The 25,685-nt window shown below is 43.3% G+C and overlaps 1 protein-coding gene across 4 annotated transcripts in view; it reads right to left on the reverse strand.

The window, feature by feature from the left end:
* RUSC2 (RUN and SH3 domain containing 2) overlaps positions 1-25,685 on the reverse strand; it is a 53,332-nt gene that overhangs the window by 18,296 nt on the left and 9,351 nt on the right. For 2 of the 4 annotated variants that reach the window (XM_036738375.1, XM_036738373.1), the window contains exons 3-4: positions 16,091-16,305; positions 2,925-4,973 (exon numbers count right to left, since the gene is read on the reverse strand). In XM_036738375.1, the coding sequence (XP_036594270.1) occupies positions 2,925-4,905 (1,981 nt within the window). In that variant the 5' untranslated portion in view covers positions 4,906-4,973; positions 16,091-16,305. The remainder of the gene's footprint in view (positions 1-2,924; positions 4,974-16,090; positions 16,306-25,685) is intronic. The other 2 variants (XM_036738376.1, XM_036738374.1) reach the window with 2 other exon arrangements.

Consider the following 25,685-nt stretch of genomic DNA (forward strand, 5'->3'; position numbering starts at 1 on the left):
ATCCTCTAATTTTCTGACACAAGCTAATGTTACCTTCTGTCTCTTCAGATCCTTTTCTGTGGAGAATGGAGAACAGTTCTTTAAGCCCTTTTACCTTCTCTTCTAGGAAGGACACCAGTTCACATTTTGGGCCTAGAAATTACTTGGCCATGGAAGAAAGACAAATGTACTGAATACAGGTCATTGAAAAATTCTGCCTGTTCTTTATACTTTGTGTATATGTATATATCTCTAAGGAGGCAGCTAGGTGGCTGAGTGAATAAAGTGCTGGGCTTGGAACCAGGAAGACCTGAGTTCAAATCTGACCTTAGCCACTCAATAGCTGTGTGACCCTGGGTTAAGTCACTTAACCTGTTTGCCTTAATCCACTCCAGTATCTTTGCCAAGAAAACCCCATGGACAGTACGGTTCATGAAGTCACAAAGAGTGGGACACAACTGAACCAAAAAAAATTCTATCTTTAGCCATACTGTACGTGCCCTGGGCCAAGTGTTTCATGGATTGTTAAATATTCCTAACTTTTAAGACACAGTTTTGGGCAGCAGCACAGTTTTAGAGTCTGAGAAACAAGTGTTGCCTTAGAGAGGCATGGGAGTAGCTCCAAGGATCAGGGTGGCTCTTCGGGGCTCAAGACTCTTGGGACAACAGTTGCACTCAATGATCAAAGGACCTACTTCAAATGTGTCTAGTGGTCTGAATGCCAGACTTTTTCATTTGTGTGTTTTGCCATCATTTCAGACTTAGAAAGGTACTTACTACCTCTAAGGCAATATGGTGCAGCAAGAACAACTCTGGATTTGGATTGAAAGGACCTCAATCTCAGCTCTGCTACTTCTACTACTACTGTGACCCCTCTCAGACTCGGCTTCCTCATCTGTGAGATAAGGGAGAAGTCTGGACTACGGGATCTTTGATGCCCCTTCCAGATTTAGATACTATGAACATATGACTTCAGGATATCCAAAGTGAATTCTCTACATTTCCCTCCAAATTAGCTCCGTCTCTGGCCTTCGTTGTCTGTCAATAGTACTGCCACTCCATACAAATGATAAATCTTACAATCATAGGCATACAAGTGTCACAATGAATAGAACGCTGGATTTGGAATTAGGAAGATCTGAATTTAAATCCAGCCCCAGATACTTAGTAGCAGTGTGAACCTGGGCAAGTCACTGAGCCTCTGCCTCAGTTTCCTTATCTGTAAAATGGGGATCATAATAGCACCTACTTCCTAGCATTGTTGTTAGGATAAAATCCGTTAACATTTGTAAAGTGCTTTGCAAACTATAATGTACTTTACAACTGCTATATCATTATTAGACTGTACCTATGAAACATGTTAGGCCCTCTCCACTTTCTGCATGGATTATCATACTAATGGTTTCCCTACCTCCAGGATCTCCCTGCTCTAGTCAGAGTCATTCTTACATAAAGATAACGATAACTTGTGATAATGTTGTGATCTGAAGAATTTTGGAAAGTCACCCTTCTACCATTAGGGCTTCCTTTTTTGTTTTGAGTTAACAAGGACTTTAAAAACGTAAATGCTGCTGGCAGAGCTAATACATCAAGTTATTATTCACTGATATGAATTTGTTTACTAATATAACAGAATTTAGCTAGGTCTTAGAGATTCTCTAATCCAATGCCCTCATTATGCCAAGGGGGAAACTGAGACCCAGAGAGGAGCAGTGGATTGTTAAGGTCACACAGTGATAAGCTTTCCTCCAAAGAACTAGCTGAGTCAGCTATTCTGAAGGACTAGGAGTTTAGATGAGGTGTTGGGAGAAGGGAGGGGATGATTTTGGAGTATGGAGTATTACGGGAAGGGTGCCAAAATAGGGGTGGTTGGGGCAGCCAGAGGGCTGGGTGCCTGAACAAAGGTAGTGAGAGGAGAGGAGGCAGAAGAGTGAAAAAGGAAGGCAGTCAAACTATGAAGACAAACAACAATTTTGCGTCAGGCTGACTCTTCATTTAATCTAAGTATTCTTAACCTGAGATCTGTGAATTTTTAAAAAATATTTTGATAACTGTATTTTAATATAATTAGTTTCTTTTGTATTAATATGCATTTTATTTTATGCATTTGACAACATTATTCTAAGAAGGCTAAAGTCCATAGGCATTCAATGGCCAGCCAGAAGGGGTCCATGACACAAGAAAGGTTAAGAACCCCTGCTCTAATCCAGACTGTGCTTCAATGCTAAGGCATTGCTTTCATCATGGCACAGCCCTGCTTAAGTACCTATGTTGACTGCCTATTGCCTGCTTCATCACGTCTAAACTTCTCACCCATGGTTTCAAGGCCCTCCATAATCTTATTTTACCCTTAATTATCCAACTTAATTTCACCTGCTTTCCAATATGTGCCCTCCACTCCACTCCAGTCAAGTTTCTTCAGTGTTTTCCTGAAGGTTGCATGTTGTGGTTATTTTCACTTCTGTACCTTAGTTTATGTACCCTGAGCTAGGAACGCCCTCTATCCAGCCTATCTGCCTATCCAATCCCTATACCTACCTCCTTCAAAGTGAAGCTCAAGTCCTATCTTCTCTAGGAAGACCTTTCTGATTCCCTCACACCAGTTTGTTTCTTCTCCGAATGCATTTGGAAACTTGTTAATTTAATAAGGTATTCTTATCTAACTGTCTCATATGTGTTGGTCTTATGTCCCTCAATAGACAGTGTAGAAAATGTATTTTATACATGCTGTGTTTCTCCCATGGTACCTCCTACCTCAGAATCTTTATAATACTTCTGAATTGGAGAGTCCTCAAAATTCTTAATTTTCCTAGAGTAATCCACCCTTTCCCTCTACTCCAGAATCTATTCAGGCATTCCACAGACATAGCCAGGAATGGTCTCCCAATGTATTGGCATCTGGCATCCCAGCTTGCTGTGGTTCATCTAGGTTACCCAATCCTTACCGTCAGCTCTAGCTCTTATATCCCTCTGTGCATGGCTGCTGGCTGGGATCCCTGGGAAAGGAGAACTTGGCTCCATCAAAAGAGCCAGGGGTGCCTGCCCAGTAGCTCCATAACTGGTGGGTTGCAACTCACTGGATTGGGGACCCTGCTGGAGGCCATCCCTGCAGCCCTGGTCAGCTTGGGCTTCCAGGCTGCTGGGGTCCAGGCAGAGCCCGAGGGGAAGAGATGGTAGGCTGTGGCTACAGCGGGCACCTTCATCCAGTGGGCCTGCCCCATCCCGATGGGCCTCAGGGATGGGTGAGAACTCCAGGGAGGAGTCGCCAGTGCTCAACCGCAAGGGAGGTGAACCTGAGCCTCCACCTCTTTTTCGTCCCTTGGCCAGTTCAGCAAAGGAGGTGACGCGTCTGGGTGGGGAGCCAGGCCCAGCCAGCGAGGAGGGTCCCTCACTCAGGCGAACAGGGCAGCTCAGCATGCGCTCCAGGGAGCCCAGCCGGTTTGGGGGGCTTCGTTCAAGACTTCGGTCATAGCTACGAGAACGCTGGCGCCCACTGCTGAGGTTGGGAGGAGACACGTTGACATATACCTGTCCCTCTATCAAATCGGGGCCCGTCCCAGATCCCACTTCTGCTGGAGAACTCTTGGCCTTTTGTTCCTCTGTTTGGGCCTCTGGCTTTTGGAATAGGTAGTATTCAGTGGGTTGGCCTGAGACTGGGCCAGGACTGCTCTTTGTGTGTTCTTCTGAGCAACTGGTGATGGAGGAGCCAGCAGGACTGGGTGAGGACTGTGAGGACAGGTCACAGGTGACAAGTTTGTAGTAGTTCTGTGTGGCCACCACAAGGCGGGCCTGGCTCTGGAAGCAGGCGGTGAGGTCAGCTGCAGCCGGGCAGGGCTCACAGTGTGGGCGGTAGGAGTTGCAGTTGGCATCTAGCTCAGGGGAGGAGGCATGAGGGCAGCCACAGCCCTCATCTCCACCCCCACTGTCAGGGTGATGGGACTCACAGGACATCTTGGACTCAGCTGGGGAGGGGTGCAGGTCCAGGTAGAAGGCTCCAGGGTCTGAGTGGCTACAGAAGGAAGAGTCGCTGCAGGACAGAGGGGCAGAGTTGAGATTGGCACGGGAATGACCATGCATCTTGTTGTAGAGGGCACTGAAGGTGACCAATACACCATCTGAGCTGTTGCAGGAAGAATCGCTAACATAGCCCATGGACTGGTCAGCCACCTCTGACTGGCTGGATGTGCTACTGCAACGACAATGGCGGGATCCTGAGCCTGAACAGCCACAGGCTCGGGCACCTGGGTTCCTTGGGGACTCATCTAAGCTAAGTTTCCACTCCTGATCAAAGGAAAAACCAGAGTTGTCACTGGCCCCAGGGCCACCCCCCTCATCCAACTCCATGGTCTCTGCCTCCAGGTCTGGGGGACAGTGATGCCCATGACTGCATTTCTGTGCTTCTGAACTGCTCACAGGCTCCTGCTCCTGTCCTTCTACCACTCCAGCTCGACTGTTTGTGGCTCCCCAGGGTTTCCCCGTTCTGGGGCCAAGTGGTGCCAGCTGAAAGGGGGGCTGTCCGCCCCCATGTAGGTGAAAGGACTGTTGGGTTGAACTGTCGCAATCTCCATATGGGTCTTCTGGCTCACCCTCTTTCATTAGGAAGGGGTTGTGCCGCTTGGGAACTCCAGGACCTCTCCCATCTCTGCTCCTGCTTTTAGGACCATCCCCAGGCCCAACAGCACCCCCTGAGGCAGGCAGCACTCTACTGTAGAGCAGAGAGTCAGCCTGTGTCAGGTCTCTGTCAGGGTGGCCCAATTCAGGTGGACAGAAGGGGTTGGTCCTTGTACTTCCATTGCCCGCACCTCCACCCCCACAGCACTGCCTGTCAGGAACCTGGCAATGCACCAGGGGAATATGGTGGACGATGAGGGTTTCTCCCGTCAGCTTGGGGGGACTATCCATTCTGGAAAGTTCGGCTGAGGGCATCAATGGCCCCAGATACTGCCCCCGGAGCCCTCTGGGGCAGGACACATCTCATCAGGAAGGCCTGGCACCTGGAGAGACAGAGAAAGAGAGAAAAGGAATCCAATGTCACCTTGCCAGAAGTGAGGGGCACACGCAGCTTCCCACCACACCTAACCTTCTTATCTATACGTAGAACCCTGCCCCATTCTCAGGGCAAGAAGATCTGGAAGGATCCTAGGATCACAAGACTTAGAGCTGGAAGGGACCAGAGATCACCTAGTCTAATACTGTCATTTTACAGGTGAGGGAACTGAGACTCAGTGATGGGAAGTGTCTAAAGTTACACAGGTAATAAGCCAAGATTAGAACAAGTATGGTTTAATTCCAAATGCAGTAGGCCTTGTGCCATCACAGTCTTGAGCTGTCCCCTGTGTTCTCCAAGTCCTAGCCCACATCCCAGATCCTTCTTGACCTGGCTCCCTGAGCCAGAACTCACTCTCTTTAAAGCAGGAGTCTGAACCTGAGGCCTAAGGGGTCTGTATATAGCTACAGGGAATATGGGGTAGAGTTCATACTTGTGCCTTTGTTCTCCTTTGCAGGGGTCTATTCCTGAGAGAATAAAACATGTTCTGCGAGGACCTAGATTCAGCTTTATGTACTTTTTTTGAAGATTAATGCAAACTTACAGGCTTGACCTCCCTTGAGTTTCAAAATATAATAGATACTTTCAATATTCTTTGTCTAGGAAATTTCATCCATCTTCTGTTAATTGTTCCAAAAAGAAAGAGAAATTCAGACCAGTCTTCGACAACAAATGTTACTGGCTCTAATGGGGAACCAAGTAGCTATGATGGAAAAGTAGACAATAAGAGTATCCTCAAAAACATTCATCATCCCAGCTTTTGGAACTTAAGTACGATGTTTAAGAGACCAATAATACCACATATGTTGTATGTTTATCTTTCAACAGTTTTTCCCAGTCTTCAAGATTTAGTGTGGGCTCTCTTTTAAGAAAACAAAATACAGATCTTTTAAAAAATATTCTAATAATTACATTTCAATATAATTTGTTTTCTTGTGTAACTTCATGCATTTTATTTTATACACTTAAAAAATGTTTTGAGAAGGAATCCACAGGTTTCACCAAACTGCCCAAGTGATCCATGACACACAGTTAAGAAGCCTTATTCTACCGGAAACCGAGGAGATGCCCATCAATTGGGGAATGGCTGAACAAGTTGTGGCATATGGATGTAATGGAATATACTATTGTGCTATAAGAAACAATGAGCAGGTAGATTTCAGAAAAACCTGGAAAGACTTATATGAACTGATGCTGAGTGAAGTGAGCAGAACCAGAACATTGCACACAGTAACAGCAACACTGTGTGGTGACCAACTTTGACAGAATTAGCTCTTCTCAGCAATACAACAATCTAAGACAATTCCAAAAGATTCCTAGTGGGAAATGCTATCGACGTCCAGAGAAAGATTTGAATGCAGATCGAGGCATACTATTTTCTCTTTTCTTTTTCTTTCTTGTGTTTTTTCCCTTTCATTCTGATTCTTCTTTTGCAACGTGACTAATGTGGAAATATGTTTAATGTGATTGTACATGTATAGCTTATATCAGATTGCTTGCCATCTTGGGAAGGGAGGAGGGGAAGGAGGGAGAAAAAAAATTTGGAACTCAAAATCTTACAAAAGTGAATGCTGAAAACTATCTTTACATGTAATTGGAAAAAATAAAATACTATTAAGTGAAAAAAAAGAAGCCTTATTCTAGAGGCTTCTTGGTCATTGGCTCAATGATGCCATGGATAGGGTGGTGGACTCAGAATCTGGAAGACCTGGCTTCTAATCCTGCCTTAGACCTGGGAAGTCACTTAGTCTCTCAGCTTCAGTAAAATGGGGAACACAGTAACACTGACCTTCCAGATCTCTAACTTGCTTCACTGCTCACTCCTTCCTATCTTCCTTCCCTTGTTACTATTTTCCTGTCTTCTACTCCAGGGTGCTTTTCTCATCACCTTTCTATTTTATCATTTGCTGTTTAATGCTGCTACTTCGCAAATTTTTTTTTGCAAGGGGGAAGTCAGGGCAATTGGGGTTAAGTGACTCGCCCAAGGTCACACAGCTAGTAAGTGTCAAGTGTCTGAGGCTGCATTTGAACTCAGGTCCTCCTGACTCCAGGGCCGGTGCTCTACTCACTGAGCCACCTAGCTATCCCTCCAAGTTTTTTTTAAACACTTAACTTTTGTGAATTTACATGCTTGAGCACAACTAGTGTAATGCACTGTAATATTTATTCTACAGCTAAGGGAGTATTCAAGATGTACAGTGGGGAGGGTTCTTTTCCTGTTTCATATGTTCCTAACTACATCATTTCCAAATGTTAGTCTGTGTGGCTCATGGGGACATAGATAAGGATGCTCTCCTGTTCCCCTTATCATTGGAGATGCCAGTAGCCATGGAAATTACTTCACAGGGTTGATATATGTAAAAATGTATAGAAAGAATTTTCTGTTGGTTATTGTGGTTGCATATTAGTACCTCTTTCTACAGAGTCATAACCATACTGCGGGATCCTCATCTGGGATTGCTTGTAATTCCATCCTCAGGGGACGGACACACACACACACACACACACACACACACAACATGCAGAGACATACAAAAATATATAGATGGTGACATGCTCATACACAAACACTAACTCACTCAGGGATACCTACATTCACACACAGATGTTCAAGAGAAAGATGCAAAGGCGCTTTAATACATACGGTTAACTGCTCTGATTCACTTAATTAGGTCTAGCAGAAAGAGCTCTGGACTTGGAGTCAGGGGAGACCCAAGTCCCAAGCTGAATGGTTACTGTCTGCGTGCTCACAGGCAAGTTATGTAAGTTCTCAGATCCTCAGTTTCCTCACCTGTAAGATGAGGGTAATACTATCTACGTTGTCTGCCTCACAAGATTAAATGGGATAATACAATGTAAAGAGTTCAGTAAGCTTTAAAACTATTTTTGTTGTTGTAATCATTACTACTTCTTAGGGGCCACTGCCTCTTAGGAAAGACACAGAGGGATGTAGATGTATATGAATATACAGACAGGTGTGTTGGCAATCAAGATGGGCTATTAGCATTTAGTTCAACCAAGTGCCCTTAAAGAGTTTGGTCTTTATCTCCTTGATTAAATTAGGAGTCCTTGATGACCTCCTTGCCTCAGGGGAAAGCTTAGTTTACATGGGTTTGAGTGACATGTTTGGGACATCAGAGGCTTTTAGACCACGTGGGTTTAAAGTCGCCTCTTTGTGACAATTTTAGGTCATGTGGGTGAGTCGCATGTGTGACTCACCCTTGACCCTGAAAAAGATATAAAACCAGGGGTTGGCTTTCTATTTTTTGGAGCTCTTACCCACAGCAGTGGTGGTGCTCATGACTCTGGGCTGGCCCTCCCAGGCTGAACTTAGATGTTGGTAACTATGAATTGTATTTGGCCTGTCTGTCGATGTTTGTAATTTGTTTGTATTTGCTCTGAAGTTCAGGGTGCTGGCTTTTTCCCCTGAACTAAGTGAATGGTATTTGTATGCTGAATTAAAGTAAGCTTGTTAACCCCTTAATGTTGCTTTCCTTAGTAAAGCAGACCAAAAGAACCTGGGCTTGCAGCATTCTGTGAGCTGGTTGTTGTTGGTTTACTCCCCCCACAGCAGCTGCTAGACAGATTGTTGAAACGATAGGTCAGCCTGTCTATCTGTCTGTCTGTCTATCTTTCTATCTATCTGTGTCTATCAATCAACTTTCTTTTCTAGAAAAACAAAAAATTCTATTCTTCCTCCTTTGACAGAACCCACAGTGAGGTAAGGAAAGGCTTCTCTCCAGAAAGGTGACAAGAGGTTAACGACTTCTTTGGCCATGGCAGCCCATAGAATAAACATTGACAAATACAATTCAAGTTAATATATTGGTCAATTATGAGATTATGGGGAGAAGGAACAATGGGAAAAAAGGAAAACATAGACAAAGAGAGGAGGAATTTCATGGAGTCACATCTCCATCCTGTGGTCTTTTAAGATAATTGTGGCTGAACACTTTTGAAGCCATGCTGCATTTTCACAGCTACAAGGGTAAGTGGGGCATAGCACCTTTTGATATTTGCCTGTGAGAATTACACTGAGAGCCTCAACCCAGGGTCTAAACCTTGAGTTCATGCTTATTGAAGCATTAAATAAATACTGTTTGAATGATTCTAAGGAAAACTGTCTGTTTTAGGATCTTCCTATGGGGATCTCAATTCTGGTGAGGGTTTTGATGTCTTATTGTCTTGGTTTCTGGGGGTTCTTCCTGTTGTCCCACCTCAGCAAGAGATGAGAGACTAGTCTAGCCTGAAGAAGTCTGCTAAATGACTTCAGGTCTCTGTGCCAGGGAATGAAGCAGCTTTTTCCCTTAAAGCCTGTGGCTGAACTGAGGTAGAAAAGGGGCTTGTCAGAGCCAGGACTGATAGATACAAAGCTAGAAGGTCTCCCCTATCACTGGGCAGTTTTATTCAACAAACTCAAATGGAATATATATATCTGGAACACACACACCAGTGCATGTACACATGCAGATCCCTTCCTCCCTCCCCTCCTCCCATTGCTGGCCATGATTGTCTCATGATAAACTTCCTCCTTTGACAACTAATTCCTGACAGTCTGTTTTCCCATGCCCAGATCCTAGCTGGTGACATAGAGTACACTTCAAATTCTCTTCTCTCATTTTGATTTTGTCCCACTGACCTTCCTTTCTCTATTCACAATCAAACCCCTAAATATCTCATCCTAGATCAGCTTCCTCCACACTGAGAAAGAGGAGAGGAAAACAGAACTACCACCATTACTTCCTACCCCACTCCTTCAAACACATGATACTTTTCAATGACCGATGATGCAATGCCACAGTTCCCTCTTTTCCTTTGCTGCTATAAGGAGCTTGGTACCCCAAGGCTTAGAACTCCTGCCTGGACATGGGTTTGGGGGATACAATCTCTTCCCAATTTCCCCTCTTTTGTAAAAAATTACAATATACACTCCTTGGCCTTCTCTTGTCTAAACCCTGGTCCTGATAAATCCACTCTGGTTTTACTGATTGCTCTACTCCTCACTCTTCTAACCCTCCCTGGGAGCTTGATGACATCCTTGCTGTTAAACAATATGTGAAACTGCCTTTTCCTAACCAGAGAAGTGATGTATGAATTGACCTACTTTCTCATCAGTTGTCATCATGGACTTGCAGAATCTTAAGAGTTAGATGAGGTCCTGGAAAAAGTTTACTACACCATCCCTACCAATGAAGGCATTTGGGGTAGCATAGAAGGAACACTGGATTCAGTGTCAGATGACCTGGGTTTGAATACCAGCTCTACCTTAGTGATCATGGCTATCACTTGATTTCTCTGGGGCTGTTTCTTTATCTATAAAATAAGGAGATTGGATAATAGGACCTCTAAAGTCCCTTTCAGTTGTAAATCTATAACTGAATATTTCCTACAATATCCTAGACAGGTAATCAGCCCATCTTGGCTTAATCACTCCCTTTGTCTTGGAACTCACTAATTCTCAAGAGAGGCCATTCTACTGTTGGGCAGCTCTGCTTAGTGTAATTTTATTCATTCAACAAATGTTTGCTGAGCATAGATGACATGCCAGGCACTGCAGTGGTCATTAAATAGCCAATGATTAAGTAGGAATGTAGGTGGAACCCCTTAAACCATCATGCAATCAAGAGGATTCTTGATTGGTTGAGAATGACCCTGAATTGTAGATTTAGCCACTAAGTTTGATTCAGGGAACTCAAGTGAATGAACCCCCCAAAATGGCATGGGAATATTTTGATTACAAGGACTCTACTTTCTTCTGGGGTCAAGAGAGAGTAAAGGCTACAGTGTGGGTAGTCCTAGGGAGGTAATGGACAGACCCTGGAAAGCAAAGACAAAATAAATGCCATCTAGTCTGGGAGGGGGTAAATTCCCTTTATATGTATTTCTAATAATCTTAATATTATCTTCGAAAAGAGAATATATCATTTTCCCTTCTAAACAGTCAGTCAGTCAGCTAGCATGTATTAAGTGCCTAAACTCTGGAAACAATCTTATAATTTGAATAGTAAGGGTAGCAGAAGGAAAAGAGACAGAAGATGCCAAAGCCAGACACTCAGTTATGGTAGCAGTAGCAGAAGAGGGAAGGTTAATTAGGGATTAGCTGTGACAGCACTCTGAATTTGGGTTGGCTAAAATGCTCAGAGACTAGAAAGATTCAGGAAATGTACTGAGATGGGACTCAGTAGTTTGGGAATTTTAGAAAGAAGATGAAAGCAATTATAAGGAGTTGTTTTGCCCAATTATTTTGCCAGTAAATTTAACAATTTAAGTGAAATGGAATAATTGTGATGGAATACTATGGCTCTATAAGAAATACAGATCTGGTTGATTTTAGAATAATAGGTAAAGACTTGCATGAAATAAAAGTGAAACAAACAGAATCAAGAGAATGTTGTATAGAGTAACAGCAAGTTCTAAAAACAACTTTGAATGACTCAGTCATTTTGAGTATTACAAGTACTCAAATCAACTACAAAGGACATGTGAAGGAAGATACTAGCCACATCCAGAGAAAGAACTGATAAAGAGAAGTACGTATAGTATGGTTTTGCAGATATACACATATTTGTGTCTAGGGCAGGGTGTGGAGAGAGGGAGAAAAAACAATAAAATGAATAGCAAAGAACAAAAGAAAACTTCGAAGGAAACATAGAAAAGCAGTTATCTTCAAAAATAATGTGTAATATTTATAATAGTTTTTAAAAAAAAGCCAATGTTGAAATGGAAATTCATGGTTTTACATTGAATCCTCTTTTTGTTCTGTGCTATGTACATAGAAATGTCCTTTTTTAGCTTTCTGTATTTAAGTTCAAAATGAATAAAAATTAAAAAAAAAAGATCCACATAAAAAAAGGAAAAAAGAAAGCAGTGGAGCCAAAGGCAAGATTCTCTGAATCCACTGCAAGAAGCAGCTGGAATTCCTAGGACACTGACAGAGGTCAGTAAGGTCTAAGAACCTGGGCTGGAGACTTTGCAAGTGTCTGACAGTGGTAGGATATCAACCCCTAGTCCAGGGGTGGGTAACCTGAGGCCTCAAGGCCACATGTGGCCCTCTAGGTCCTTAAGTGTGGCCCTTTAATGAAATCCAGATCTGTTCTGTGAAGTCTGGACTCAGTCAAAGGGCTGCACTTGAGGACCTAGACGGCCACATGTGGCATCAAGTACTTGGGGTTCCCACCCCTGTTAGTCTAAATCTACCAGAAGGACAGTGAGCTCTAGAAAAAAATAGAGATGGACCTTTTATACAATCCTGCAAACACTCAAACTATTACGTATCCCCCCACAAAGTTTTACCTTTCCAAGGTAAATAAGTGTCCTTGGTTCCTCCAACCTTGTATGACTCAATATTGAGTTTCCTTACCATCTTGGTCTTCTCCCTCCTCTAGCTTGTCAGGGTTCTCCTAAGATGTGGATTCCATTAGACTGAGGAGCTCATTAGACTATGAGCTCATTGGGATGGGAGCAGGGACTGTCCTTTGCCTTTCTTTGTATGCCCAAACTTAGTGCTGTGCCTGGCATATAGAAGGTACTTAATAAATGCTTGTTGACTGACTGATTAAATATAATATTACAATTGTGGCCTGACTAGGAGAGAGTATGGTATATCCATGATCTCCCTCAATCTAGGTACTATGCTTCCATTAATGCAGCCAAAAGAGATATTTTTTGATTGTTCTAGCATACTTCTGGCTCACATTGAGCTTATGGTCACCTAAAACTTCTAGATTTTTTTCCCCACATATACTACTGTAAAACCTGTACACTTTCCCCTTTCCCAGGCTAAAGCTAGAGAGTAGGTTATAGAAACCTTGAGAAGGGAGAATTTACCCATTAGTAGCCATGCTAAAATCATGTAGTTGGATTAATTTTCAGGCATTGTTCCCTTATTCATACAACAAGTCCTAGGCTTCAAGAGGAAGTCGTTTTGTGAGTATTCAAATGAGGTAATATTTGTAAAAAGTGCTTAGCACAGTGCCTGGCACATGACATCCTTTCTTCGATGTGCCCCCCATTTAATCCAGGGCCAATCAGTCAGACTATACTGCATGCCTCCTATGTCCCACCACCCCTGTGCTGCGGGGGAAGCAGGAGAAGACATAATCCCTGACTCTGGGGAGCTCATAGCATGGCTGGGAAGGAAAGACATACAGGTAAGATATACTTTCCCTTCGAATATCCTGTGAATATCACAATGGGGAAGTTGTGTTCCAATCACTGGAGGAAGAGATGAAGGGCTGAGAAGGCATTTAGACACAGACTTGAATTTAACACCAAACTCCAATAAAGAAAAACTAGAAGTCGCTCAGGACCTCTGTGTTGTTTGGGTAGAGAGGTGGTAGGGAGGCTTGAGACAATACTGTATGAGGCACTGGAAGCGGAACAAAATAAAAATAATCCCTCAGAGTTGTATAGAAGCTTTTATTGTTGGAAAAATTTTCAAATCTATAATATCATTCTATCCTTAAAACAACCTTCTAGATTAGATGCTGCCATCTACATTTGGCAGATGAGGCCCAGGGGGAAGGGGAGCCACTTGTTTAAGGGTGCACATCTGGTCCTGGAAGAACCAGGACTAGAACCTAGGTCTCCTTGTTTTCCCATTCCACTGGATCGGCAGAGTCTACATGGGAACACAATATATGTATGATGTGTACTGCTCTCCTAGAGAATATTTGCCATGATTAATAAGAATAATAATTAAATGTTATAGAGCCTCAGGGTGTGCAAACAAAGTACCTTACATATACTATTCTGATTCTCAAAACAACCCTTTGAGGTAGGTGATATTATTATCCCCACTTTATAGATGAGGAAGTCAGAGAGGTGAGACAAAGGGCTCCATGGGGTCTGAGGGGAGATCTGAATGGAGGGTTTCCTGACAGGCCCTCTGGCTGCTTCGCCAAAGAGTGCCCAAGATCATCCCTTCTCAACATGCCACCCTGCCATTTCCCATTTGGGAAATGTTTACTCAGAGTTTTGCTTAGGGACCTCAGATGCGACTTCCTCTGTAGTAAGAAGAGCTTGAGGCCAAGGGCTAAAACCATATTGATGAGGAAAAGCCACCCCCAGGATAAGGGTAGGCTGGGTCAAAAGGCACATCTGGGAAGTTACTGGAAGACTAACTCACTGTTCTTCAGGAAACCTATCCGACTGAGCACTCTAGGTCTGCTACTGGCCAGTCAGAGTTTCCTCTGACTCCCCAAGACTAACCTGATGTTACTCTCATCCAGAGTCGCCCTGGTTTTTCTTCCTAGGGGGTAGATGGCTCCAGAAAAGGAGTGCCCTAGTCATATATAACCTTCCCTTCCTTCAGCTCCCAGAGTTTTTGGGTTGGGATACCAAGAGAAGGAGACATTTACATGTTGTCTGCCACATTAGAATGTGAGCGTCTTAAGGGTAGGGACAGTGTCTTTCTTTGTATTTATGTTTAATTTAGCACAGTATCTGGCACATAGTAAATGTTTAATAAATGCCTGTTACCTGACTTAAAAATTTTAACCAGGCTAATTTTCAAATTATGGGTTTAATCAACATGAGACCACAAGTCCCAAATCCCCAGACCAGGGAGGAAGGATTTTTGGGAGGGCACTTTCTCTATCCCTGGGTTGCCCCTCCCACAGGAGGACTCCTGAGTAGGATGTTACTGACTATCACAGGGAAAAAGACTGCAACCATAAGAGACCACAACACCCTCCCTGGGGCTCTTCTGCTTTTAGACGAAAGTTGTAACAGAGGTAAGTTCTGTGAAGTGCTTGCTTCAGATGCCTCACAAGAATATAAAAAAAATATATACAAAATAATTACTGTGAAAGTGAAAGGAGGAGGCTTGTGCAAATTTTTGGTATTGCCTGAGACGTAAAATTAACTAGTTAAGGCTCTGCACTAGGCTCCCTCTGCTTTCCCTACCATCAATGCAACTCAGCTACGTCCTCCTATTCCAGGGTGAGCCCACACCATGACAGCCTCTTTCAGACTGACAGGACAGCCTGGGGCCACTCCTGGCTAAAAAGGTGTTTAGTATCAGGGAGGAAGGCCCTACCTTATAGCCAGTGTCATCTTCCAGCTAGTCCTAGTGCCTATTAGTAGGTCTTCCCTTGCCTATCATTCTCAATTCCTGACATCCCCAGGGAGAGGCAGGAAATGAAGTAGGGAGCAGAACTTGGAACAGTGGGTCTGGTCCCATATTTCAGTGACCTTGGCCTGAGAACCCCGGGCTCCAAGGACATGGGCCTCAATAGGAATGCTAACTTATTACATACTAAAGGGTCTCCTGAGCAGGCAGGTGGCAGAGTGAGGGGGCATGGCTGGGGAAGGGGAAAGAATGGAAGAAGGGAATATATCTCACTGGGAGTCTGAGTGGGATACCAGCGGCCTCCTCAGGTTATTGACTTTATGGTTAGCTGCCCTGAATATTGCTCCATTCCCCACCTCAGCCCATGTCTACTCCCAACCCCTTTGTTGGCTGCACACATCAGAGCATCCTTGGTCAGTACTCTGGGGAGAACACTTACACTGAGATCTTATACTGAAGGCTTTCTGATCCCTACAGAATCAGGGGGATGGATAGTTTAATCCCTTATGGCCACCCCATACCAAGGAACATTATAGACTTAGTCTTCCTTTGGCAGCACTCCCTAACACATACTCCAGCCTTTTGTCTTTGGGTATGTCTACCTCTCCCAAATAGAGTGCAGTAGGATGGAGGGAGCGGCCTGACTCCCTGAACCAAAACAAATGCTGATGTCTTGGCCAGCAGAAGGGAAGGGGGAGGGGGAGACATTCTACCTCATTGACAGGGCAGCACCAGCACAAACCCTTTTGGCCTGGCTGTTTGTTATCCCTGTGCATGCATACGTGCAAACACACACACACACACACACACACACACACACACACACACACACACACACACGATTTAGGAGTTCTGGCAGCTATTCTATCTGACCCCATCTTCCCAGCCCTGAGACACACAGACAAAGCCATCCTTCAGGATCTAGGGGTACAAAAGAAAGAGCCAGGCAACCCTCCAAACCTCCCTGTTCTTCCCTCCCCATCCAGATGTACCTCTGTGAGGAGCCTTCAACTAGACCTTTGGGTTGTCTTTCTTGACGGTTCAGGCCTGGCTGGGCAGGGGAATATGGTTGATTTCCTCAGCTCTATTTTCTGTTCCTCACAGTGGCATCTCTGCTCATGCAGAGGGGCTGCGCAATTCCATCCCCAGCGTCCCTGCTGCTACTGCTGCTGCTGCCACTGCCGCTGCTGCTGCGGTGACGTTGTTGCTGAGGGAAGAGGGAAAGGGAAGGAATAGGCATGCCCACAGCACAGCCATTCAGCCTCCCTCCCTGTCAGTCCCTGTGGGCTCTCAGCCCAGGGAGGTGGGGGTGGGGGGGAAGGAGGAAGGAGTCAGAGATCCAAGGCAGGCGGAACTGGATGGAGGATTCTTTCTGAGCAGCAGAGGAGGAAGCAGGATGGGCTGGGCCCAGCCCTCCTCATTCCCTAGGAGGTCCCTGGGAAAGAATTTGGGACGGAGACAGACTTGGGGTTTCCTCCTTTTCTCTGGGCCCTTCCTTTCAGTTCTTAGCTGAAAACCTCTCCCTCTTTCACCTTTGAGTGGCATCTCCTTTTCTCCCCTTCCCTCCTCCCCTTGTTTAACCTCAGTGGGCCCAGAATGGGGGTGAGATAAAGTGCAGAGGATGGGGTGGGGGGCAGGAAGTATATCTGGATTAATTCCACAACAGTCATTTCTAGAAGAAGTTTATCAAGCCCTGGGAGAGTCACGCGGAGATTTAGGACCAAGGAACAGGATTCAAATAGCAACACATGCCCATTCTCTGTGGGCTCCAGGTAGTTTAACCAGAGAAAAGGGCTTCTTTGGGGGAGATATCTACGTCTTATCCCAATGAAGTCGGCCTCAACTTCTGAGGAAACTGTGAGCCCCCGATTAGGAGATGGAGGTCTGTTCTAGGAAGGTTGGTAAGGGTAGAGGGTGGTGGCTTTCCAGTAATCTCTGTCCCTCACCTTAGGAATGACCCCCTGCCTCAACATGGGGCTCAGTTTCTCTTCCCTGCTGTGGGATCCCTTACAGCAGCAGAAACTGAGATCTTTCCCTAAATCCAATGCTACAGTTTTGCCTTTAGTCACTGTGGGCCCAAACCTTATCCCCTCCCAGTCATCCCAGCTGGAGGGGAGGCTTCTTTAAGAGAGCCAAAGAACTACTGGAGAAAGGCCTGGTGATAATAGTTAAGGGATAGTGTGCTGAGAAAAGGGAATAACTCCTGGATCATAGGAAGGAGCTCTGGGGGAGGGTGGGTCTCTAGCAGGCAAAGTCCTGCCCTTTCTCCCATGGTTCAAGATCAGCTCTCTATGAATAAAGAGGAAGGGTGGGGTGGGGCTGGTCGGGTCTATAGCTGGACATTCTGTCATCCCGGGAACTGCAGAAACTTTGCCCAGAAGAACTATGTTTACAACAAGCAGTAGTACTGTATTTTCTCACTCTTGGTTACTTGACTCTAAGATTCTATCCTCAGAGGCCAAAGAAGGTCTCAGGCCTGGCTAGCCCTACTGAGGCAAGAGAAGACGGGAAAGAAGAATAGTTCCAGCTGGTGTTTCTTATAACACAACTCTGACCGGATCTGCTGTCGAGTTAGAGCTTGAAGAGGCCTCAGAAGCCATTTAGTCCAAAACTTTCACTTTACAGAAGAGGAAACCGAGATCCCGAGAGATTAAGTGGACCTAAGTGCCCAAGGTCATACAGGTAGCAAGTGACAGGGCTGGGATTCAAACGAAGGTTCTCTAATTCCAAATCCTGCACCCTTCTCAGGATGCCACATGGCCACCAAGGCCAGATCACTGGGTCTCAGCCTGCCTGGAGACCTAGGTGAGGAATCACTGACCATATGGTACAAGCTGGGGCCAAGGACAGAGAGGGGAGGAGAGAGTAGAGGAGGAAAGAAGAGGAGCTCTGAGCTCACTCAGGACTGTGACAGGCCAGGCTGAGCCCTCTCTACTCCCTCTTGCTTCCCATTCACAATGGAGACCAAGTGCTGAGAAGGAAAGACTAAAACCTGCCCTGCTCTGCCCCAAAGGGCTATTACCCTATGACCAGTCAGTCTCAGCATGAGGAAATGGACGAAGAGGGGAAAGGCTGCTCTCCCATAAAGGCTCTTGTTTAGTCCTCATTATTATTTTCTCAGAATTGACTGGGAAGGTGGGGTTCATCGTGTGACTATTACCATACTGCTGTAAACTTTGTGTAAGAAAGCCAATCTTACTACCAATCTGCTTGGGTTGAGTACTTTTTTTTTTTTTAAACATTTTTTTTTTGGAGGGGGAGGCAGGGCAATTGGGGTTAAGTGACTTGCCCAAGGTCACACAGCTAGTAAATGCTTCAAGTATCTGAGGCTGCATTTGAACTCAGGTCCTCCTGACTCCAGGGTCAGTGCTCTACTCACTGCACCACCCAGCTGCCTCTGGGTTCAGTACTTTCTAAACCATGGTGCTCAGAACTGAGGAACACAGCCCCAAAAGAAGTACTGGGACTGAGGACTCCACCCCATAACTAATCCGTGGAGAGGCTAGAGGAATTCAGCATACCTGCTTAGAGATAAACAACTTATTTAGTAATCCTATACTGTCTCACACAGTTCTCCTCCTTGCCACCCCGTCCCCCATCTGCCCCCATGAGATTGGTAGGGGAGGGGACAGGGATGTGCTTAAAGTTCAGAGAAGGGGAATGTAGTGACAGCCACACACTGAACTCCCACCTTTCCAATCACTTCAGAGAATTTGAACAGAGGACTGAACAAGAGGGGCCTTTGGTTGTTTCATTTCACGAGTTGGAAAAGATGAGGTGGAAGGGTGGTAAGGGGAGGAGCAAAACAGCTGTGTTCAAGTATTTGAAACTATTATCTGGAAGAAGTAAAGAGACTATACTTGTTCTTTCTGGCCCCAGAGGACAGAACCAAGGTTAATCATGGGAAATCACAAAGAGGTATATTTCAGTTTGATGTTAAGAAAAACTTCCTTACAATTAGAGCTATCTGTAAGTGCTTCCCTGAAGGGTAGTGAATTCACACTTCACAGTCTTAATGCAGAGGTGGGATGATTATTTGTTGTGAATGTTGTAGTCAGTATTATTTTGGGGGCATAGGTTCAACTAGATGTACACTAAGGTTTTAATTCTAAAATTCTGTGATTCAATGACACAGAAGAGCCAGCATTCAGGAATTTATTCCTGCTGTTGCAAAAGGACAGCAGCTCTCCAATTTTATTGGTTTGGCCCACTTTAACTATACCACAGACAGTTGTCATCACTAAAAAAAGTCTTTTTGGAGTTTACAAATAAGATTTATAGGACTTCTGACGAGATACCAATAGATGTATCCTAAGGAAGTTATTAATTTGTCAGAAGCAAAATGTATAAATTGTCACATTATAAACATAAGCAGTCTTCTAATCTGCTTCCAGTTTCTCCCTATACCATCCATCTATTATTCACGTCACTTTGGGTCACTTCCCCTTCTTGCTGGCTTCATATTGATTATAGGATCAAATGCAAACTTCTCGCCCTGGCTTTTAAGGCCTTCTGTAATTTGGCTCAATTTTGTCTACCCAAACTTATTTCCCTTGGAGCCCAACATGCGCCCTCCATCCCAGTCAGGCCGGTCATGCTCATTCCTACCATTCATACCTTTGCCCATGACATTCTTCCTAACCTGGGATGCTCTTCTCTATCCTTTCTCCCTATTTAAATTTTAAACATCCTTCTCCCACCTCCACTATAAAAGTGTTCCGTTGACACTAATAATATTTCCTTCCTTTGTTCTACTGCAGAACGCAACCCGTGAAATGAAGAAATATACAAAACTGGCCTCAAGCCCACACAGCCCACTTCTACCTCCCGGTGGAAGAATGAGGGGAAACAGGGTAGAAGGTGCTAAGATCAGACAATTTATAATCCATCTGAAAATATTCTTAGCTCCGGTACTCTAAATGGAATATCCTCATCCAGTGGCCAAGAATCAGCTATATTATGGAAGAAACTGCTGTATTAATTTTGACATTTCTTGCTGTAAATGAAAACAGAGGACAAAAGGAAACTGCAGATAAATTGATGTGAACTAAGGGTAATTCACAGGTATTCCTCGGAGAGGCAAGAATGATGATTATTATTACATTATTAACACTTATAAATCACTTACTGTGTGCCAGGAATTGTGCTGACAATCATCTTATTTGATTTTCACAACAGCCCTTGAAGGTGGGTGCTGTTATCATCACCCTCATTTTACACTGGAAGAAATGGAAGTTAAACGACTTGCCCAGGGTCACACAGCTAGTTAAGCGTCCAGGTCAAGTGTTTTATCCATTGTGCCACCCAGCTACACCAAATAAAGGACATTACTGGTCTCCTTGTATACAGTCTCTTTCTTTTTCAATCTAATTCTATGCAGCTGACAAACCAGTATTCTAAAAGTATGAATCTTCCTATTTTGTTCTTTCATTCAAGAAGCTTTGGTAACTATTGTCTTCAGGATTAAATACAGATTTCTCTTGGCATTCAAAGTACTTCACAATTTGGCCCTAGCATCTATCTTTGAACTAATTACATATAGTTCCCTTTCACGTACTTTCCATACTCCAGCCAAACTGGTTTACTTACTGTCCACAAAACATTCCATTTCTTGCCTCCATCATTCAATACATGCCACTTCCCATGCCTAGAATGCTCTCCTTCCTCATCTTTTAGAACCCTTGGTTCCCTTCAAGGCTCAGATCAAATGCCATTTCTTTCAAGAGGCCTTTCGTCATTCCCCCAGTTGCTGGTACCCCTAAATGTACTACTACTGAATTTTATATATATATATATTCAGTATTTATTTATCTGTAAACATGTTGTTTCAGCTCAGTAGAATGTAAGCTTTCTGAGGTCCGTGACTTTGTTTTTGTATTGTATCCCAAGGTCTGGCACATAATAAATGCTTGTTGATTGTTTGATTGAGTTGGTCTTAATGTGTGTCTAGAGAAAACAAAAAAATATTTCACAGAAAATGGGTACACTAATGCATTGTTGGTGGAGTTGTGAACTGGTTCAACCATTCTGGAGAACAGTTTGGTACTATGCTCAAAGGGCTATCAAACAGTGCATACTCTTTGACCCAGCAATAACACTACTAGGTTTGTATAGCAAATAGATCAGAGAAAAGGATCTATATGTACAAATATCTAATACACATATATCTATACACACAAAAATATTTATAGCAGCTCTTTTTGTGGAGACAAAGATTGGAAATTGAGGGGATGCTCATCAACTGAGGAACAGCTGAATAAGTTGTGGCATATAACTGTGATAGAATACTATTATACTATAAGAAATGGTGAAGGGAATGGTTTCAGAAAAACATGGTAAGACTTATATGAATTGATGCAAAGTGAAGAGGGCACAACCCAGGAGAACACTGTACATAGTAACAGCAATATTGTAACAATGATCAGCTGTGAAAGACTTAGCTACTCTGATCAGTACAGTGATCCAAGACAATTCCAAAGGACTCATGAAGAAAGAGAGTGAACTGAAATGAACTTGATGTGATCTTGAGTGCAAACTGAAGCACTTATTTTTCACTTTATTTTTTTGTTTTTTTCAATATGTCTAATATGAAAATATGTTTTGTATGACTTCATCTGTATAACTGGTATATTGCTTGCTTTCTCAATGCATAGGAGAAGAGCTGGGGGGAAGGAGATTAATTTGGAACTCAAATTTTTAATAAACAAATGAGGTATATATATTTGGGGGGGGGCAGGGCAATTGGGATTAAGTGACTTGCCCAAGGTCACACAGCTAGTACATGTGTCAAGTGTCTGAGGCCGGATTTGAATTCAGGTCCTCCTGACTCTGGTAGGGCTGGTGCTCTACTCACTACGCCACCTAGGTATATTTTTACAAAATTTCATGGGACACTTGGTCATCTTATGTTGCGATGCCCATGATAAGTACTCATGATATCACTATGAAAATAATTACAGCTTATGTACTGACATCTGTTGCAGAGACTGAGGATACAGAAATTTTATGAAGAATTCACAAAACTCCACATTGAACCAGCATACACTTTCATACACAGAGACTTCAATGCAAAGATGAGCATAGGGGAGGATGGTAAAAAACACGGTTCAGGAATAAGAAACATAAGAAGCCAAAGGCTCATAGACTACACCAAAGCCTTATATCTACATGTTATAAAATACATATTTTTTTAAAACAGTTGGAAAATGCTGAACTTGCTGAAAACCAAATAATATCACAAAAAGGAATTTATATTTTATCAGATAAGAAAATATTTATCACTGATATGAGTTATTCCTGAAACAATAGCCTATTAACAGTTGGAGCAAGGACCAAAATTGATACAAATCCTGAGGAAAGAATAAAATGGAGAAAAGATACGCAATTAAAATTCTAATCTGACCTTTTAAAAGGTTATTGACGCTTAAAGATGGGAACTGAACGGACGAATGAACTTTGACACTGGGTATAGCAATTTCCTAACAGACCATAACTGATGTATATCAACGGTTATAATGAGGAGACCAAAAGAGACTAGAAACTGGCCCAGTTAGCAAACATATCACCTAATCAAGAAATGAAATACGGCAGCCAAGCACAACATTGGTATAGAATATAAACTGGTCTGTAAAACAATGACACAGGCAGAAATGACTAATAGTGAGAAGCAACGTAGGGAAAAATGAGTTTTAGGAAAACTAGGCAAGAGATTCAACTAAGCAAAGTCATTCTAAAGGCATGTGAGGATGAAATTGGAAGAAGGCCAACAGATTAAAAAGTAGAAAAGATCTATAAAGGCTTTTTATAACAATCTCTTTTTATCACTAAGACAGTGGAGCCACCACATTTGTACTGTAATGTCAGGAAAAAGTAGACATGACACAGAAGAAAACAAATGTGGAAAAAGCAGTTGGATTAGAGAAGAAACCCATGTTAAAGGTGACACAGTTTTGAGGGCTTTGAGAAAGTATCGTCAAGATACCTGCAATGGGGAAGAATACTGAATGCATGGAACCACTCCCACCCCTCTCAAACTCAGATCTTATTGACCCAAATAAGGCAACTCAGAAAACATCAATAACTACTAATACACATGCCTACTTTTTCAACTCTATCCATTTAAAAAAATATAATCTCTACATTTCCGTCAAAGGTATCCATGATGAAGATATGATAAGCACATAAGACAGATTTGCAAACCATATTATACAAAAGACGACATTTCTCTTCTAGCTTTTTGGGAGAGACCTGGGTAGGGTAAGAGATCACTGGGATGAGAATCTTGGGAAGGGTTAACAGCAATTCCTAGTGTCAATGTAAGACAAAGCGGCAGAAGAGTCGACCAAGTCAAGATGTAAGTGGGAAGGCAGGTTGCTGAGAGGCATTTCTCTGCCAGTGAGAGCACTAGTAACTGGGATAAGAGAAGCAGGAAATGGTATAAAGACCTCAGGGAGCTTAAAGCAGCATAGGCCAAGTTGGGGGTGGGGGGGGTGGAGGTAAGAGCTGAGATATAGGACCTCACAGGAATCAAGATTCAAAATTAAATTGACTGCTGGTCCTGGAGGCAGAAAGACCCTGAAGAGGTAAATCTGTCTCTCTTCAACATTTTTGATAATAGCTGTTTAGAATCACTATCCCCAAGGATAGACACATTCCTTAATCCCCCAAAACACAATTTCTATGCCCATCAATGCATACGCTCTCTTCAAGATTAGCAATGGCCTTTTAATCACCTGTCCAATGGACTTTGAAAAATTTTCATCCTCTTTGGGATTTAAAACTTTCTCCTGCCTGGGAATTCTTCTGCACTATATTGTTCATGTATTATTCCCACATCTCTTGTTCATCTGGTTCCACTTCCTTTTTCTTTTTTCTTTTTGAAGGGGAGAAGGTAGGGCAATTGGGGTTAAGTGACCTGCCCAAGGTCACACAACTAGTAAGTATCAAGTGTTTGAGGCCACATTTGAACTTAGGTCCTCCTGACTCCAGGGTCGGTGCTCTACTCACTCTGCCACCTAGCTGGCCCCCCCCCTTTCTTTTTCCATCACCAAATGCAAGCATTCCTAAAGATCCCGCCCTTAGCTTTCTTCTCTATGCACTCTTCCCCATTCACTTCCATGGTTATCATTTCTATCACGATGACTATCAAATATATCTCTTCAGTCCTGATTCCTCTCTCTGAGTTCCATTCCAGTATCTTCAACTGCCTGCCTGGAATAACATAATACTCAATACTCCCAGAAAGCAGCAACAGACTTTTCCTCCAGAAGTGCTGCAGAGCCCAGCCTTAACCTCAAGTCTGATGTCGGGAAGCAGGTCAGAAGAACGTGCAAACAAACAAACAAAAAAGAACTCCATCATCTTTTCCAATTATGGTGGCAGGGGACACTCAAGACACAAATGAAGAAAAAAGAGAATGACTGAAACATTTACAAGCAAACCTCAGAGAAAAACATTTTGGGCACAAACTCAACTAGAATTCCTAGAATAGATGAAGCAAGAGTCTAGAAATGTTTTTATAAATGGAATGAGAGCAACTTAAGGAAAAAATTAGAGAAGTAATGAGAGTCATGGAAGAAGGAACTGGAGAAGGAATTAACAGCTTGGTATAAGAGGTACAAAATCTTACCCAAGCAACAAACTCCTTGAAAATCAGAATGAACCAAGTAGAAAAGCCAATGACTTCATGATACAACAAGTAATAGTAAAAAGGTAAAAAGGTTGGAAAAAATAGAAGAAAATAAAAGGATCCCAAAGCAAAAACAACTGACCTGGAAACATAGCAAGGAAAAAAAAATTAAGGACCACCGGACTTAAGATTCATCTGAACACCATGACCAAAAGCAGAAAGAATCAAGCCTAGATCTCTTAGAACCAGAGGAAAAAGTGGAAATTGAAAGAATCTACCAATCGCCATTCTGAAAGAAATCCCCAAACGAAAACTCTCAGGAGCATCATAGCCAAAATCCAGACCTTTCTGGAAAGCAGCCAGAAAGAATGAATTCAAGCACCAAGGAGCTACAATCAGGGTTATTTATACGTGATTTAGCAGCTACCACCGCATGGGAGTGGAGAACATGGAATATGATATTCCAGAAGGCAAATGACGTATGTTTACAGCCAAAAATAACTCACACAGCAAAACCGAGTATAATTCTACAGGGGAAAAAATGGATCTTTAATGAAACAGAAGACTTTCAAGCATTCCTGATGAAATGACCAGGGAAACTTTGAAGTTCAGACACAGTAGTGATAGAAACATAAAATGGCAAACATGAATGAACAATGATAAAGGACTAAAGGATAAAATGCCTACGTTTAAATATGGGGATATGATACATGTATGCCCTCTGAACTCCATCTTCATTAGGGTTCAAGTTGAGAGAGTCTAATTAGACAAGGCCTGGGAGTAGTTCTGTTATGTACTGATGATCTAAAAGAATAGAAAGAGAAAGGAAGAGGAATATTCTGAGGGGGAGGGGGAGAAAGGAAGAGAGGAAAGGTATCACATAAAAAGGGTACACAAGCAGACCATCTATACAAACAAGGAGCAGCAGGTTGGGGGAGCAGAATGCAGCTGACACTTGA

Source organism: Trichosurus vulpecula, chromosome 9 (genome assembly GCF_011100635.1).
Source record: "Trichosurus vulpecula isolate mTriVul1 chromosome 9, mTriVul1.pri, whole genome shotgun sequence".
Classification (NCBI taxonomy): Eukaryota; Metazoa; Chordata; class Mammalia; order Diprotodontia; family Phalangeridae; genus Trichosurus; species Trichosurus vulpecula.